At 38.5% G+C, this 19,107-nt stretch overlaps 3 protein-coding genes across 3 annotated transcripts; 1 reads left to right on the top strand and 2 right to left on the bottom strand.

The window, feature by feature from the left end:
* Positions 1-2,265: 2,265 nt before the first annotated feature.
* On the top strand, positions 2,266-4,038 carry LOC105215264 (peroxisomal biogenesis factor 19). Its single transcript, XM_011189086.3, has 6 exons — positions 2,266-2,524; positions 2,623-2,758; positions 2,817-3,033; positions 3,137-3,223; positions 3,286-3,449; positions 3,515-4,038. The coding sequence occupies exons 1-6, from the start codon at positions 2,473-2,475 to the stop codon at positions 3,759-3,761; spliced, it is 903 nt and encodes a 300-aa protein (XP_011187388.1). The 5' UTR covers positions 2,266-2,472; the 3' UTR covers positions 3,762-4,038.
* Positions 4,039-4,078: 40 nt separating this feature from the next.
* Positions 4,079-5,559, bottom strand: LOC105215265 (probable ribosome production factor 1). The gene has a single exon (XM_011189087.3). It carries the CDS (start codon positions 5,453-5,455, stop codon positions 4,166-4,168), a length of 1,290 nt encoding a protein of 429 aa, XP_011187389.1. The 5' UTR covers positions 5,456-5,559; the 3' UTR covers positions 4,079-4,165.
* A 3,113-nt stretch (positions 5,560-8,672) lies between these two features.
* LOC105215263 (multiple epidermal growth factor-like domains protein 8) lies at positions 8,673-18,835 on the bottom strand. Its single transcript, XM_029042277.2, has 8 exons — positions 18,102-18,835; positions 17,795-18,028; positions 17,547-17,729; positions 17,133-17,487; positions 16,854-17,067; positions 15,501-16,797; positions 10,429-15,442; positions 8,673-9,972 (listed from the first exon to the last, which is right to left on the bottom strand). Exons 1-8 carry the CDS (start codon positions 18,522-18,524, stop codon positions 8,849-8,851), a joined length of 8,844 nt encoding a protein of 2,947 aa, XP_028898110.2. The 5' UTR covers positions 18,525-18,835; the 3' UTR covers positions 8,673-8,848.
* Positions 18,836-19,107: the final 272 nt, after the last annotated feature.

The raw sequence follows: 19,107 nt of genomic DNA, 5'->3' as shown, positions 1-19,107 counted from the left end.
TGTGTGTGTGTACTTCCGCGGGTAGTTCGCACTATTTCTTAACAGTTAGCACAACCACAGCATAAATATCTGCATTTATTTGTACATGCTATTCGTTTATATATACTTATAGTGGATGGCACCATAGCGAAAGACACTTTTAATTGCTGGCATTATATGTTTGTGGGTCAAGATTTTTCTTTTGTCCATTTGTCTGCCCAACCGTCACGTTGTGCGTCCAGTTGGTTTTTGTCGGAAGAGCAGTCAGTGGGAAATTCATGTATTTTCACCTATACATATCATGTGGTAAGTGGAAATATGTACATATCTGCTATGCCATTTAGTAGCAATTTACCACAGACATTTGAACGAAAGTTCATATTCAAATGTACACACACATACATATACACAAGCAAATGCATGATTTTCTAAGTACTTGCCAATATTTGTCGGTGTTCCCCAATTTAGCAGCATGTGTTTGGTAGCAATATTCAGGTGTAGATACGAGGGAGTTAACCAAACTGCTCACAATGGTTTGTAATCAAAGTCTGGTTGCCCGTAAAATATGATAAATTGAGTGGTTTGTTGACATTTGTTTTAGATTTAGCTAGGCTCATTGGCGCTTTGTTTTAAAGAAGTCCTGAAGACAATAATACACACACACTCATACATTAATATTAAATGTACGAAAATATATAATAAATACCCAAAAACTAGGTAACTTAAAGACTGAGTAAGATAACTTTCAAATAAAATACAACCTAGTTCTTAATAATTTGATAGGATGTGTCTATGTATTATGTAGAAAGACAAGCGATCAGTTTGAATTTAGTGCCAACAGAAAGAAGTGAAATAATCAAAGTGATATAAGAATTTAGAAAGTCTAAATACTCCATTAATAAATTATATATATGTATAAATAACATGCAAATAAGATAAATAAATAATATTTTATTTTTTATTAAGATAAATAATAATATTTTCTGCACTTACCCGGAAATGATAGCTCAAATTGTCTTTGAAAACCAAACAGTTTGAAAAGCATTCACCCATTTCTGGGCTATATTTGCCTATATTTTTTGAATTTGTATATAACGCGCAAAGCAGTATGAAAACAATAAAAAAACATGCTTAAAACAATTTGAAAAGCACTCCACATTTTACCACTACTACACTGCACTTCAAATTGTAGCATTCTTTGTATGTGTTGTATGTTGTTGAAATTTCACTTCCTCTACCTTTATGCATGCATGTACAAACATGTCTCGGATAGGCGTACGGTACATTTGCACACATGTTATTCATGCAAAAGAATCAAGTTTATGCACTTTAAATGTTTTATTAAAGCTTAATGTTACAATATAATGGCGTCACAAATGTATATCGCTTATTTTAAGACCAGTCTATACTGATCAATGACAAATACCGGCGGAAGAGGAATATCGTTCATACGACGCACTAACAATTGCACGCGTCGTACTATGTTAATGTACTTATACTTTAACACTTGCACATCATATTGAACTAATTTTTATTAAATTTATTAACCATTTCACGCGAAATTTTGCGAAATAAAACTCAATTATCGCACTAAACAATCGCAGCTTTTTCTAACCTCATTTTCAAACTGTCAAAATGATGGAGGAGGAAGAAGAAATATGCAATTCATTCACTCTACACTGAACTTCAAATTGTTGTTGTTTGGATCATTTCCTCCATCTTAAATACACATGCTTAAGCACACTGTTGAGTACTAGCGGCAAAGGAACAACGTTTATTCAACACAATTTATATTTTAATTATAAGCTAAATTATTCCACTTATGCATTAGCATTAGCAGAATTGTATTACACTTATTTAAAGTTGTTCTATTCATTCGTTTATGCAAATTTTGCAATCAAAATTAGTCACTGCACTTAACGATCAACGATTTTTTAACCTTTTTTGCAAACTGTCAAAATTGAAGAAACAGGAAGACACAAAATCCCATTTTCAAAAAAGTTGAACAAGAATTTAAAAAAATACGTTTTAAAACAAACTTTTTTTATAATTTACTATTTAAGCGTACAATTCATTTTGTGGGAACAACATTTACAAAGTTGCATACATGCAAATAAATTTCTTAAAATTTAAATATGTGTTTCAAACATGTTTTTTAGCATTTATACTACGCTGTTCTTCCTAGCTGTAGATGCCAGACCTGTAGAATTCAAATTGTCTATTTTTTATCATACAATTTTACGATATATGTATTTGTATTCTAATTATTTTTTATAAAACGAGTATATTGGCAACTCCACAGGCCCAGATGAGCAGCGAGCAGCAGACGTGACGTGAAGTGTAATTTTGTGCAATTATTACGCACACATATTTCATTTTCATAAATTTTTTAATTAATAATTACAAAAAGGCTTGAGCTTTGCTTAGCGAAAAGGCCATTTTTATAAACAACGAACTTTTTTGAGTGAGAAATCTTAAAACTTCCGCTGTAAAATGTCTGACAACAAACAGAATGACAAAAAGGAATTGGATGAGCTGCTTGACAGTAAGTCCAATGTGCACGCCCATCACAACATGGACGTATATTATATAATTCTGTGTATGAAAGTTATTAAATTTATAATATTATTTACATACTAATAGATGCTCTGCAAGATTTCGATAAGAAAAACTCAACTGCCAGTACGGCAGATGCAAGCAATAGTTTGAGCACGAATGGATCGGCGGCCGGTACTGCCGCAGATGCCGGAACAGCAGCTGATCCAGATGCATTTTTTATGTAAGCGCAACAGTTATATAATTATTTCTATACATATTATGAACTTTATTTAATACAGTGAACAAGCAAATGTGTTAGCCGAACGCATGCAGACACTATTTGGTGGTCCTAATACACCGAGTGGCGAGTTACCACCAATGCCACAAGATCCCGATCAAATTTTAGCCGGATTCAAGAAAATGGCCGAAGCAGCGGCTATGACATTGCAAGGCGAGAATCCAGCAAGTGATGAAGATGTTGCCAAATATTCAGATAGTATAGCACAAGCTCTTAAGGTATGTGTATAATTGTGTGTGTGTGTGTATGCGTGATTAATAAAAAAAACACCTGATACTTGTGTCAATAATGTGCTAATTACTTTTTCTATTCTTTTGGTAGGGTCTACAAGAGGGTTCGGAAAATCTCAGCGCACCTGTTTCGGAGACTGATGTCGCTAGCATGTTTAGCGGACTTAATTTAGAAAATGTTAGTATTATTACAACTTTTATAGAAATTAGAGATTTAAAAACAAATATTTAATTACCCAGCCCGGAGAAGGAGACAACAATATGTTCCTGCCATTTATGGAAGGTATGATGCAAAGCTTACTGAGTGCGGAGATTTTGTTGCCCAGCATCAAAGAATTGGTGGAAAAGTATCCAAAATACTTCGAACAACACGGTGACAAAATTAGTGCTGAAGATAGAGAACGGTATGCATACATACTATAATTATTGTTGCATATTAGTAAAAACGGTTTTTACCTTTTTGTTGTAGGTATGAAAAACAATTGGAGCTCTACAAAGTGCTTGAGAAACAATTGGAGGCAGAGAAACCGGACGATTCTGCAGCAGTTAAACGTGAAAAGTTCAAAGCTGTGTTGGATCATATGCGCAGACTGCAAGAATTCGGTAACCCGCCTGAAGAAATTTTGGCCGAGACGGCTGGTGATTTACCAATGCTAGATCCAAACTTAGCTGGTGCCGCAGGTGCAGGCGCGAACCCACAGTGTCCTATGATGTAATGTGTGCAACAAAGCGTCGATTTGGAGTGAGCTGATGACACATTTTAGAATGTGACAAAACTCTGATATCTTATAGTAGTATTTAGACATTTATTTTAGTTATCGTTTTTTTTTTCTCCGCAAAGAAAAAAAATCTTTGTATTCTTTATGTTCATTTCATATTGATTTGTTGAATTCATTTTTGGTGTGTAATATGAAATACTACGATATTTGTTTTAATGTTTTTGAATGAAAAAATTAACTCGTATTAAATAAACAAAAATGTTTTGATAACGGAGACATTTTAATTCGTTTTGATTAAAGCGTAGAAATCTGTATATTTTACACATTTGTGCATAATCACTATGCAGTTTATTTGTAATATTTTTTAAACAAAATTTTAACTGACCGTTATATAGTACATTTTACAAGAAGAAACGACGACGGGAGGCCTCCATGGCATGCCGTTTGTTTGCTATTATCCAAGAGTAGTCGCCTGTTTTACTGTCGAACACACCTTCTTGTAATGAGCGTAATTTCAACGTGAAACGTGGTCCCAGTTCACGTAAGTTTACTCTTTTACCCTCCTTTGTGAATTCATAACGGTGATGACGGAAAAATATGTAATCACGTTGATTGTGGAAGGTGACTGCACGTCGTCCTTTAAACTCGGGGTCATGGTGGAAAAGCGCGCCCAACATGCGACCAACGGTCAGACCAAGTCTTGTGGTGAAGTTTGTCAGTATGACTTCAGGTCGATGTTTTGTTATTTCTTTGTGATTACGCTTGATATCTGATGTCAGTTGCACATTTGACAATTTAAAATGCGCCGTTGGACCGTTGGGTAAATGTATCACTAGTAAACCGTTTGGTTTGCGCCGATCCTCGTTGACAATAACGACATCTGTGTATTCTTCACGTACCGCGCTTTTACATATATTTTTAACCGAGGATTTATTTCGTATTTTAACTAAGGCATTTGGGAAGATACGACTTAATTCTAGACCAAATTTTCGTGTTTTCGTTACGGGATTATCGGCGAAAGTAATCAATACTTTTGGCTCATAACTACGTTCGAAGTAAGAACTAAAGTCATCCATTTGCAGTTCCCTACGGAGTTCTTCATTATCCGAGTCATCTAGGTTAGTTACAGTTGTCTGATCTTTTTCACGCAAACTTTCAATTGTGTGTCCGGGATTTGCGGGTAAGCCAGCTTTACGGCGTGCACGTCTCTCTTGCATTTTTTGTTTATGTTTTTCCTTTTTCATTTTTTTGAACAGTGCCATTCTTTGCTCTTTATTCTTCATGAATGCTAAGGGATTTATAACTGGCATGCGTACATCTGGTTCAGCGTCTTCATCATCACTCTTCTCCTCATCATCATTATCGTTATCGTCATCACCATTATTGTCTTCGTCTTGTTCATTATTCTCAACCTTTGCAGTTTTATTTTTATCATTTAATTTAGTTTTACCCTCTTCCTCCGCATCCATGTCTGCATCTTCATCATCATCATCACTACTGTCGCTGTCATCTTTAGCTGGAGTTTTAGTAGATTTGGTTTTTGTTGACTTTTTTGAACTGCTGGCTGTAGGAAGTTCATCTTCGTCGCTCGAATCTACATCTTCCTGCACTTCCACTGCTTGTGGCTCATCCTCGTCAAAACTAGAATCACTATCGGATTCAACAGGTTTTTTCTGTACTTTCTTTTTCATGTTTATTTAATATTTTTGCCGATTTTATTACAGAAATTAAATTTTTAACCAGCGGCACCGCACGTGTGTGAAAATGTAAACTATGCATATGCTTCTTCTTCTCCTTCCACTTGTGTATTCACAATGGTTGCTTTGCAAAGTTTATTTTTATCACTGATTATTTTCCTTCGCTCTGTAGTACTTATCAAAAACAGAAACAGAATTACGATACTTATCGTTTATAATAAAACAGAAAGTATAACTTTTAAGTACATAATTATTACGAAGTCATAAAAAAAAATAATGAGCGCCTCAGTTGCTCACCAATAAATGATTTGACATAACTATATTATTGAATTGAAAAGAAAAAGTTTGAAAGTTTCGCAATCATATTAAATTCTGTTTCTGTTTCTGTTATGCAATTTAGTCCGAGTTGTACAAAAATAACTTTGCTTGTTGCATTTAAATAATTGTGTTATTAAAAAAATACTTATTAATAATTTTTGTTGTTTTTATTTGCTGTTAAATATGTATTTTATTTTATTTTTTACAATTCTTCTATGGCTTTATTCTTATAATACTTCGATTTATCAAAACACTGGGATAGTCGGAATTATTATCATTCAATAATTTTATTATATAGTTGTTTCTTTCGTTTGAAGTAATTATTGTTCAATTTGTTCTTCGTGATACATTAATACAGACATTTTCAATAATTACTATATCCCTAATTGCATATATATGTATGTCAAGTGTTTGCTTGCTTTTAACATCAAATCAAAAAATAATTACATAAGGAAAAATCATTGCACTAAAATTTGTACAGTAAAAAAATATTTCAACATTTTTAACACAACCATATAATAGTTTATGTGTATTCAATAATATACGTATGTAGATCTTTATTATGTTTACCAAATATGTCATGGCAACGCCAAAAAAAAAAAAATAATTAAAACCCTAAAACATTTATATAGCTAAATACATATTATAAAAAGTCCACAAACTATTCGAGATAATTACATATACATATAAAGTATGAAGAAAAAATTTTCTTAAGTAAAATTTAGTTAAAATGTATAAACAACAAATAATTAGTTTTAGTTTGTATATAGCAGAAAATTGTGTATAATTCTAACTAGTGAGATATGCCAAATAATGTGGACGCAAATCGATTTCAATACATACTATAAAATTCTAAAAAAATTAAAAAAAAAAAAACATAAAGCTGTGTAATATCGGTAAAAGAGATTCGGCGCAAAAGCAATATAATAATTGGCATATGCGGATTTTTTGTTTTTTTTTTTTAATAAAAAAACGGTGTCATAACATATTGTGAGCGTAAGAGAAATGATTAATATTAATTTGCCATTCAATTACTTGAGAATTAAACGTTAAATTAATACATTTTCTAACAATTTTTGTTAATATCCACATATGACAATACTAAAACAATATATAGTACATATATACATAATTGTTTGCACATTTTCCGCTTACATATTTACAATTCAGCTTTCGTAACGCTTTTCTGTTTGTGAGATTTGTTTTCTGCTTTCGCACAACACACAGTATAATTGAGCAAACATTTTAGCAGCTTAATACTTAAATAAAAAACAAACATATTCAATATTTACAAATAAATACAAAAAAAATATTAAAAAAAAAATATTAAAAAAAATAATACAAATTTTACATGACAGTCATTACAAACGGTTTTAGTTTCTAATAATGCTATTGTACTTATAGCAAGTATGTATGTATGTATGTATGTGTGTGGTAAAAAATTGTGTTCACTGGTAATTGTTTTCGTATTTAAGTTTAAGGAATTGACCGCTTTTGCATTACTTTCACACACTTGAGTACATGTATTCTGTTTTAGAATGTTATAGCCAACTAAGTTTCTTTTATCTAAAATATTGTGTTGAAAATTTGTATTTTGCGTGTGCGTGTGTGTGTTTTTTATTACAAACAACACTCCCGCGCAAATTGTTTTTGTTTTATTTCCGCATTAGCTGCGACTGTTCAATTTCTTTTTTTTTTTATTTTTTACTTAAATATCCTCAACCATTTATTTACTAAAAATTATATATACAACTACTTCATAGTGTTCAAATAGCTAGATTAGACTACGGTTACATACATAAATTTGTCTTTTATGATTTTTTGTTGTAGTTTGTGTTGTGTTATTGATTCATTGGTAAACTCTTTCACTAAATTCTTACAATACTAAAGTTAATATTTGATATAAAAATTTTAGTAAATTACACTTGTCATCAAATGCAGCAGTTGCTCATGAGTCAAATTTTTGAATACAATAAATCTCCAAACTGTTTTTTGTTTCTATCTAAAAAAAACCAACAAACTATTAACTTAACGATTCGAGTTGTTTTATATTTGATCAATGCTTTTTAAATGTCAAAATTGTGCCTTGTTTTAAACGTTTCTTTAGCAGTTAAAAAAACTGAAAAATAAACTCAAATAAAATTTAACTAAAAATAGTAATAAATGCAGTAAAAAAAAACAGTAAAAAAATTTAAAAATTGGAATAAAACTTTAAATAATGAGAAAAATATTATAATAGATAAAAAATTGATAAATTAAAAAAATAAAATAAAATAAAAAACAAAATAAATAATTTAAAAAAATAAAAAAAAAATCTAAAAAAATTAAAAAAAAAATTTTTTAAAAAATTATAAAAAACATGAAATAATAAATTATCAAAAAATTATAAAAAAATAAAAAAACCTTAAATAATAATAAATAATAAAAAAATATAAAAAATTAAAAAAAACATGAAATAATAAAATATCAAAAAATTATGAAAAAAATAAAAAACATGAAATAATATAATAATAAATATAATAAAATATATAATAATAATAAAAACATAAATTAAAATTATATTAAATCTAAAATAAAAAAAAAATTATATTGATTCTCGAATTAACTAAAAACAGTAATAAATGCAGTAAAAACCAGTAAAACATAGAGTGAATTAAAAAAAAAATATAAAAAAAATTTAAAAAATATATAAAAAAATTAAAAAAAAAATATAAAAAAATTTTAAAATTAGAAAAGTAATAAAAAACAGTAAACAAAAAATTTTAAAAATAACAGAAAAAAATGGAAAAAAAATGTAAAAAATAATTAAAAGTATATAAAATCTAAATCTATTAAATCTAAAATAAAATAAAAAAAATAAATAAAATTATAAAAAAAAAATTAAATTAAAACAAAAAATAAAATAAAAGTAAAAATAAAAATATTTATGCGAAATTCAAAATTATAAAATAAAAAATAGAGAGTAATGGAGTATATAAACTCTATCACACCAACAAAAAATGCTTTCGAGTTTGTATTCAATTGAAGTCAGTATTGAAGAAAAACAAGGCAACTTAAACTATAAAATACTTACGCCGGTGCATGATTGCCCGCAACAGCCGCACCACCGCCAACAGCTACCGCACCGGCGCCACCACCACCGCTGCGTTGTGCACGCATAAAATTGCGCGCATTTAACGGAAATTGTCGGGGATATGTGATCAGCGCCGAACCGAGTGCCATGCTTAGCGGCGCTTTATGCCGTCCGGGCAGACTAACAAACACTGTGCCCACCGCCGCCAAATTGTCCGCAGTCGGTTCGATGGCGATTAGTAATATTTCCGGCGCATGTGTAGCGCCGCCGGCATGATGACGTGCACGTGCACCGGTTATATTACGCACGGAACGCGCTGATGACGGTGCCGGCTGTGGGCTTTCCATATCCAAAGCGCCTGCTGTGAGGAAGACGCGAGCAAATGGCCGCTTTGCTAAGTGCAACATTTCGACGACATGTTGACGTCGCGCACGTCGCAAGTCGGCCGCTTGCTTCACCTTCCACACAACCACGCATACAGCCAGGAAGAGAAAGAAACATGAAAAGAAGACGGAAAAGAACACAAACAAGTCGATATGCAGTTGATCTTGACGAAAAACTACCGAACCATAACTGTGCTCCGGTCCGGCACCGGCACGTAGCGCTATGAAAAAGCGTGTTGCACTTAAATTATGAGCATTCTGCGGCAATGTTAACACTAAACGATTCTTCAGACCAAACAGACGCAATAGCGTGTTGCATTGATTCAGCGTCACGTGTGTACTCAAATCCTTGGCATGTTTATCCTTCACATAGAAACTATGACCACCGTGACTCTTACAGTCTTGTATGTGTGGCACATAGAAGCTATTGCGTTTGTCGTGCATCACCAGTTTGCTGGCAGTTATATTGTCTGTGCGTGGCATTGCTATGTGCAATGGATGATTACGCTTCGCTTTGGGTATCCAATTGTAGCGATTATCGAGGAAGATCTCATGGAAGCCCGTCGTATCGTTGGTGTCCACAATGAAGGAGTCATCTTGTGGTGACATGAACACATCCAATTCGCCTTGCGTAACATCGATTATGATGCGTATGTCGACGTTCATGAAACGTGGTTGTATAACAAAGAATACGGTTTGGCCTGGTCGCAGCGCCGCCGGTTTCGATTTGCACTCCTCTGTGGTAGTAGAAATACATAGAAATACAGAGAGAGAGAGAGAGAGTAGTAAGATAAAATAAATAAATAACTCGAATATGTTTACAAATAAAGATTTAGTAATGGGGTTAACAAATGATTAGCACATTTGCTCAAATGGTGTGACAATTTGTTTGTTATTGTGATGGGCACGAGATTAGCAATTTTGGACATCAAAGAAATTTCTAAAGAAAAATTAATTTGGATCTTCTAAAGCGCTAAATGAGGTTATGTGTCAAGTGAATGCTTAAGACCCGTCATCCGGTCAAGCAAATCGGCAGCATTCTTCAAAATTATTTGGGGAATGTTTTATGCCACTACAACAACAACAACCAATCTAATTACTTTCATATTTTTTAAATAACAATTACAAAACTCACCACAATAACCTCGAAATCGACCTACTTATGAAACACTTATCGTTATTGCACTACTCACCTATTGGCTTGGCGTCGAAACACATGCGTGATTCCACAGTTATTTGCTTGTAGCACTGATGTCCATCTATGGGGTTACCCGCATATGAGTCTCGACATTTTGAACACTGTACACTCCAACAGAGTTGTGCGGAGTTTTTGCCACCACCCGCCGTGCATGTGGCATCACTCTCCGTATTATTGCCACAGTTACATTTCTCACCAGTTACGGGATCGCAAATATTGCCATGTCCATGGCACTGACACGGCCGACAGGCCTTGTGATGATCCTCGCTACCACGAAAATAGCCAACAATGCATGTGTCACAACGATCGCCCGCTGTACTATTCGCGCAACGCAAACATGTAGCATTACTTTCAGGGCCCTCAAGCAGGACTTCTTCCAGCTCCGCACGTGTCATATTAAAGTGCGCCGGATCCGAGTCTTGTGCCAAACAAACGTCCGAATGACCGTTGCAATATCCGAGGCATGGCACACATTCGTGACCCTCCTTTGGATTGCCAACAAATAACGGTTTACACTTTTCGCATTGATCGCCCTTCGTATTGTTGTGACACTCCAGACACACATCCAGTCGATCGGGTCCTTCACAGTTCGAATGACCGTTACACAAACATTGTATGCTACAATTGGCGCCAACATAACCAAAGTCACACGTGCAATTGTCCGGCTTGATACATTTGCCGCGCACACAACCTTGACTACAAACTGGCATGCAAGTGCCGTTCTCATCGCGATAACCTTCGCCGCACTGGCAGGTGTAGCCCACATCAGTGTCGATACAGCGCTCCGAAATGGGATTGCAGTTATGATGACCGTTCGTGCATTCATTCTCAGCCGGACATTTTACATAATGCCAGGAGACCACATCGGCCGGCGTAAGCTGTGAGTCATTGCGCCGCGAGGTGTAGATAAGATCACATGTTGAACCGGATGGGTATTCTTGCTTGTTCTCTAGCGAACCCTCCGTGCAGATGCCATCACCGTTGAAGCCATCGCGTGCACACCAACCGCAATGTGCATGTTCCAAGCAAGTGGAACAGTGGTCGTAAACATGACAGGGTTCTGGGCAATGCGAAGTCTCATTCATCTCCAAAACAAGACCACAAACACCACCAGCGCAGAGCAGCGGTTGTGACTGTGGTGAAATACAGCTATTCAACATAGTCGACCATTTACAGTCCTTGGGGTTCTCATCGTAGTTGTTCAGACACGTGCTGCAGTTTTTGTAGATGTGACACGGCATCGGACATTCACCGATAATGCGATATTGATTCTGTTCAACCAGCTCTTTTGTTATGCACTCGATTGTGCCCAACTCACTCTGCGCCCATTCGCAATTCTCATTCATCACACACGCCTCGCAGTGCAATGTATGGCATTGCGGTTGTGGACAGAGATTCAGCAGACCGACACTGATCTCCTTATTGCACCATGTGCTATGACGTTCGCAGTCCACACCAGCCGGCACACAACGTCCCTTGATGCCACACTCGTCACACCACTGACACACAGGCGTCGTCTCCACGTGTGTCGGCCACGAAGCCAGGCAAGCGCTACAGGTGCTGAAGCTGGAGCAATTGCGGCGCGCCATCCATGCATCATCGCATGCGGCGCCATTGTTGTAGACCAGCGTGCCATTGCGGTGTTCACAAATAGCCGAGTCCCCCTCGGAGAAGCAATAAGAGGCGGAGCTATAGGTGCCCGACACGGTACAAAAACTACAGCCTTTATGCGTGCGACACAAATACTTATTGGCGCTCCACAGTTGACAAATGTCATCGGGTAAATTGATGCGCGTCACGTGACTCTGCGACGCGCTACCGTCCCAACCGCCAATTACATAGATAGCCTTGCTGTCATGATCGATGGAGATCGCCTCAGCGTATGTCGAATGCGGCAATCGACCGACTACATGCACCTCCTCCGTCAAGCGTATCCACTGATTGCAATCATAAATGTACGCCAGCAGCACATCGCTGGCATCATAAGGATGTGTGCGCCCACCAAAGATGATCATGTAGTTTTCCGTGGTGGCAGCTGAGTGAAAGTAGCGCGCACGTGGCAATATCACATCTGGACGCGACATCTCTTTAAAGGTTGGCAGCTCTGTCCAAGTCATCTTTTGCAGGTTCAGCGCGTACAGTTTGTTCTGTGGCTCGACGGAATAGCCACCAAACACATAGAGTATATGCGAATCGGCGCTATACACCGTGCTGTGACCGTAGAGCACCGGCATGCGTACGCCCAACGCCAACAACTGCTCCCAGCGGAAAGTCTCCAAATTGAATTCCCACAACTCTAATTGACGCGACTTGTTGCGTGTCATGCCGCCAATCAGTATCAAGGATTCGCGTTCGTTGTATCTGATCTGGGTCAATGTGTGACCAGCCAGCGCAGGCGGTTTCTCACGTCGTTGCACGAGCTCAATTTCGCTCCAGCGTTGATTTTGTATGGAGAATTGCCAGAAATCATCGAGTATCAGTTGTGAGGTGCGCTCTTCTTGTTCGCCGCGTATGCTAATGCCGCCGTAAATGAAAATGATTTGTTTCTTCAAGTAAATTTCAGAGGCATGAAAATAACGACCCAACGGCATTTTGTCATCCGGTGTGGACTCGACAGTCACCTGCATCCAAGTGCCGTTCTTCGCATCAAATTGCCGAAAGTCATTGAGCGGGCCATGCGATGGTGAGTAACCGCCAAACATCCAAAGTGAGCCGCGTCTATCGGCGTTCACCGAGTGTCCGAAACGCGGTATAGTCTTACGTAGATGTTCATAGGTGTCGCTCAGCAGTAGTGTGTTGAAGAGATCTGTAACAACCAGATGATTTGGTTTGATGAGCGTACCACAATCGGCGCCCGCATAACTGCTGTTGCAAATGCAGCGTCCGTAATCAGTGTCGCAGTAGCCTTGCATGCGTTTGGCATTGCAATTCTTCGGACAAATTTCGATCTCACAACGCGCACCCACATAACCGGCAGGACAGACGCAACGTTGCTGCTCATCACATATATGCGGATGCAGACAGGAGCGCGCTGCGCAATTCTTCACGGTGTATAGCGCATTGAAACCGAACTTCTGACGATCGCCACCTTGTTTGTAGTAAACGGTGACATGGCTCGAACGCGCCTCGACAATGTGTGTGGCCGTGTATGGCGAGCAAACAACCGATATTAATTGATTCTGTTGCGTCGCGCCAGTCAAATCGGGCAAACTATCATAGATGTATACCGCATTCTCATCACAGTCCATCGCCAGACTGGGCCATTCGAACTCCAATTGCAGCAGCGATTTCTCAGCTTGTAACGTTTTCGGCGATAATATCCATAAGCATTCGCGTACTTCCAAACTGGCGCCCCATGGGTTTTTATACGACTGATACGAACCGATGCCACTGCGTCCGATATTCGTTAGCATGCCACGCGATTCGCATTGGAAGTAGCATTGGCCGCCATCGCGTGGGTCACCATAATAACCGTTAGCGCACTGATCACACTTCAAACCCACTGTATTGTCTTTGCAATAGCACTCGCCGGTGCCCACATTGCAAATGCCCAGATCCTGATTGCCGTGACCATTGCATTCACACGGATGACAACCATCGGCCGATGTGGCATTGCCATAGCTGCCCTGACGACAACGCTCGCAACGTTCGCCCTCCGTCCACGCTTGGCACTGATCGCATTTACCCACACGTTCCACACAAGTCGAATGATTGTTGCAGCCACAATTGATGGAACAGTCTGTACCAGTCCAACCGAGTTCGCACTTGCAGACATAGTCGGATGAGCCAGAACAATAGCCATGCACGCAATTCTCGTAGCAAGTGCGCACGCACGAAAGCCGGCCATCGCCCACGTAACCGCGCCGACAGTGGCAATTATACGAACCATGGGTATTGGTGCATTTCGCTTCCTTATGACAATCATGCAGACCCAGTCCACATTCATCGACGTCCGGACACTGCGCATACGCCCATTCGGCGTCATGCTGTGTGGGGCTATTCAACGCTAGCGAACAGTTGCCAAATGGGCGACTAAAGTCGCCTTGCATACACACACCTTCGATGGGATTGTCGCGGTCAAAGCACCAGCCACAGCTGAGCGTGCGTAGACAAGACGTACAATTGGTGTACAGAGTACAAGATTTACACTGCGTAGCGGACATTTTGTGAGGTAGCGTCGGTTGTTGTTGCAGTGTAGTAGTGGCAGGTTCTCGTCCATTCTGTGTGTAGTCTGCAATGCGTTGTGTTTCGTTCGAAACAATTTGATCCAACCACTCACGACACATGCCGAACTGATATTCACTCGTGTAAACGGCGAAACTGAAGCACTGCGAGGTGGCCTCGCACCAAACGCAACGGCCGCGTTCGTTCAGGCATTGATCGCATGAAGTGCGCAGCCGACAGGGTATGGGACACATGGAGGTATTGCGCACGCCATGTTCAGATTTGCCGAAACGTGCGCAACGCGCCTCTTCGGTCCACCACTCGCACAGACCAGACGTCACGCATTCACTGCAGGAAACATAGTTGGAACAGTTGGCGCATTGGCTCGGTTGTGTGATGAGATATTCCCAGTAGGCGCCATTATTGGCAAGCGCCGTGCTATCAGCTAGAGTGCAAGTCTCAGTCTCGTTTACTGTTTTTTCCACACATTTTGCCGTCAGACCGCACCAACCGCATGCCGAATCGGTTAGGCAATGCAAACAATTGGCATATTGCGTACAATTGCCCGAGTAGTAGGGTTCAAGATACTCGAAGGTGAATGCATTCAGATTGCCGTGGTAGATGTGATACAATTCCATTTTCGTTTTCTGATAGGAATTGTGCAAGGTCGATAGACCGACGCGACGTCGTGCTTGAAAATCAATGAGGAATGGTTGGTCGGTGCTGGGTATCTCAACGGGACCGCAGTATGATAGATTTGTAGAACGATTAGTCAATTCCTTAAGTGAGTCTAAGCTTTTGCCCAAACCAGCGCGCAGAAAAGCTGAGGAGTAACTGGTGCAGACCTGAGAAAAAAATATATTTAATAAATATTGTAGATGTAACAAAAGTGTGGGCCCTCACCTGTATCTCGGAGGGTTCCTCCCACGTTTTTTGTGGTCGCACAAAACCAAGTAAACGCGCCAACATCTCGCCCTCCAACTTCTGCTCGTACTGCGTGGCAGGCGGTGGCGAACCAAAGTCCACCATTGTCGCATTCACTATAGCCACAAAATCGGGCATTGTCAAATTGACCGGATGATGGTATTTAATGTAGGTAAGACCAGGTCGCTTATCATTGCTGGTGCATTGAGAGGGTTGACGTATTTCGGTGCCTTTTTCACCCCACCAACCGGGACTGCGTGATGGCGTATCTTCACCGCAAATACCATAATTATCATCGCGATGATGACATTTAGCATTTTGCACACACCAAGTGCACTCGTTGAGGCCCAATTTGCTGGCGACGGAGAAATAATGATCAGTGTCCGAGTGCCATTGTGTGCCATGTACCAGACATGAATGGCAATCACCAAGCGATGGACATATACCGGGACAACGCGTAGTCTGCAAATTCGTGGTGCAGTTGGCGCCAATTGTGCGCCCGTAACAACTGCTATCAGCCGAACACCAACCACATTCGGGATTTGACAGGCACGCTGTATGTGAGGTGTGCAAACGACATGACATCTCTGGATTGTAGCCATGATTTTGTAAACGCAGCACTTGTGGCAGTTCGTAGGCAAAGAGATCGGCATTGACATTACCATGATAACCACCGACAATCAGTAATGTATTGTTACGTCTCAGCGCGGCGGCATGCGCAAATACACCTTGCTTCTTCGGATACAAACTATCGTCCGCCGATACAACTTGATTGATCCATATATGGCAGCTTAGATGGTACCAGTACATTTGATTGTCATAGCAGATTTCGTCCTTGTTGTGACGATGTGTGTAGCCACCGAAGACGATCATATAATTGCCGGAAATCGTGGCGGAATGGAAGGCGCGTTCGTGTGGAATGTTTGTGTCACGTAAGGCAGTGCGTGGATATAGTATTTCGGTCCAATGCAATTTATCTAATTGGAATGCGAAAATGCGATCGGAGAGTTTGGAGAAACGCGCCAAACTGGACATAATACCACCAAAAACAATTAGAGAATTTGTTGCGCTATAGTAAACGGTGCTGTGCGCAGCGAGGCGCACATCTAAAGATTTACCACCGCGCGGATGCACAAACTCCCATTGACCATCATCATCATCATCGTCAGCGGCGGCATTCGCGTTTTCATAGGCCGTACTTGTTGCTTCATCTTCATTATGTGGACGTTCAGATGTTTTGGTTTTCGTATAAATAGGTAAACGTAAACGGTATATTCTGTAAAAAATATGTATTTATTACTAATTCATTAAAATTGTATATTATTTACTCACTTTGAAGAGAATTCTCCGGTTTCAAGACTACCACCGAATAGGTATAAGTATTCGCCAGCTAATGTTATAGTATGCCGCGCAACTTTTGGTGGTTTCAGCTTTGAATTTTGTGCCCATTGCTTCCACTTGCCACCACTTTCAGTGCTATTATAAAACCACAAGTCGTTGAAGAAACTACCATTTGCATTCTTGCCGCCAAATATGACGAAACCACCTAGTCGTAACACATAAAATGTTGCAAACGAATTTTTTTTTACTGTTACTGATTATACACTCTACCTGGCACACGATCTGCCGCATGTCCATAACGACCCTCTGGTTTGTTATCAGTGACCTCTTCTAAAATATCTTCAAAATATTCGGGTATCTGTTCATTTGTGGTATTGTCATTTACGTCTGCAATCAATTGCGATGAACGCGTACGCCGTTGATGTAAATTCGACTCAGCTAGTGTATATAAAATATTTCGAAAGAATGATACATCACTACGTAAGCCCCAAAGTTTTGCCTCGTCTTCACTCTTATGCTGCAAAACTGCTTTCAGTAGAGTGGCATTTATTTTCTGTGAATAATTGTGGTCTTGTAACAAAAGTCCCCATTCATCTACCCATTGACTGCTGCTGAAGCGATAAATCTGAAAATATGCCAAATTATATTTATTTATAAAACAAAAATTATATAAATTTGACTTACTTGCAATTTATTGATAACATTATTTAAGTCATAGCCGCCGAAAACATAGAGAGCATCATGTTCTTCGAGATAGACGGCAGTATGAGCTGCACGCGGTGTCATACCCTCCGCTTCGGTAGCCAGCCAACGCCAATTTCCGCCTTGCGGATTTATATACAAATCACATAAGCGCCCGCTGAAGCCCTGATTTAAATTTATTATTTAAAAAAGAATTAAATCATTAAAACACCGTTTATTTTTTTACATACCTTCTCACAATGGCAAATACCTTTGACGCATTTACCACGCCCTTGCGACTCACCGCACTTATTTGGACATGCCTCATACTCACAATCCGGCAGCACCCACTCCCCATGGCAGACGCACTGATGGCCTACACACTTCCCATGACTATGGCAATTATTCAAGCAATTTGATATGTAATATGACGCTCGAAAACCATCGAGCACGTAATTCGTATCACTATACATAAGTATAAGCATCTGTATTGGATGACAAAAAAAAAAACACATTCAATTATATAAAAAAGTTGAGTGAAATTTACAAAATTCTTACACTTCCACTTCTCGCAACCAAACGTTGTGGTTGCGTACGACCACTAAAACTGCCTAGCAGCGTGGAATTAAATGAGTCGCCATCATACACATAAATGTAATCATAGGAGCACTCTGTGCCCATGCTATGGAAAGCGAGTGTAATAAATTGGCTATCATTGCGTGCCTTTATTAACCACTCGCAATGCGAATCCTGTGTGTAATTAAATCCAGCAGGACCATCACTTATTTCGCCGTACGGTTCAGTGAACACTTTTCGACTACGATCGCACGGTGCATGATGTTGTAAATGCTGGGCTGTAGGTAAAAGCGTGATGCGATCAGCCCTCGTTTCCCAACGTTGATTTGTGCAAACACAGAGCAAAAATGCTAAACATGTTAATGTGCGTAATCGTACGAATCTTGCTATTCTTAGATTTAACATTTTGTGTAAATATGAATACTAATTACATATAAATTAACTGGCTGGTACACGAATTATTCAACGCCATTTCACATGGGTATTAAGCGTCTGAACGCTATTTCATCAATACGATTAATATCACTAACTAAAACAAGGACTTTTTCATGCACTATTATTCAATCTATACACTTTTTTAAACTTTTTCAACAGTAGGAATTTTTTCGCTAAACATTTATTTTTTCATATACGGAAGGCGATGAAAATTTCCACAGACGTCAAAACAACTTTTGAAGTTGTTGACATTTCAATTGTAACCTACAGATACTTAACTTCAACTAACCATTCGCAATGATTAATATACCGTGTGTTATACAAATTTGACGGTGCTAACTCGAAATGCAAACTACAACAAATAAATACAAATATTTACTAATTGATAAAGGTTCAATTATTTTAATAAGACACTTTCGTATTGATTTCTTATTAAACACTGCCTGAACTGTTACAACTACAATTAAGCCTACAACTATATCCTCTTCTTTTTATGATTTTCATCTATAACCAGATAAGATTATAATTAAATGTAAAATTATATAATTCTGTA

The sequence above is a fragment of the Zeugodacus cucurbitae genome, chromosome 3, assembly GCF_028554725.1.
Source record: "Zeugodacus cucurbitae isolate PBARC_wt_2022May chromosome 3, idZeuCucr1.2, whole genome shotgun sequence".
Lineage (NCBI taxonomy): Eukaryota > Metazoa > Arthropoda > Insecta > Diptera > Tephritidae > Zeugodacus > Zeugodacus cucurbitae.
The sequence above is the reverse complement of the archived record's forward strand: the minus strand, read 5'-3'. Positions and strand labels throughout refer to the sequence as shown.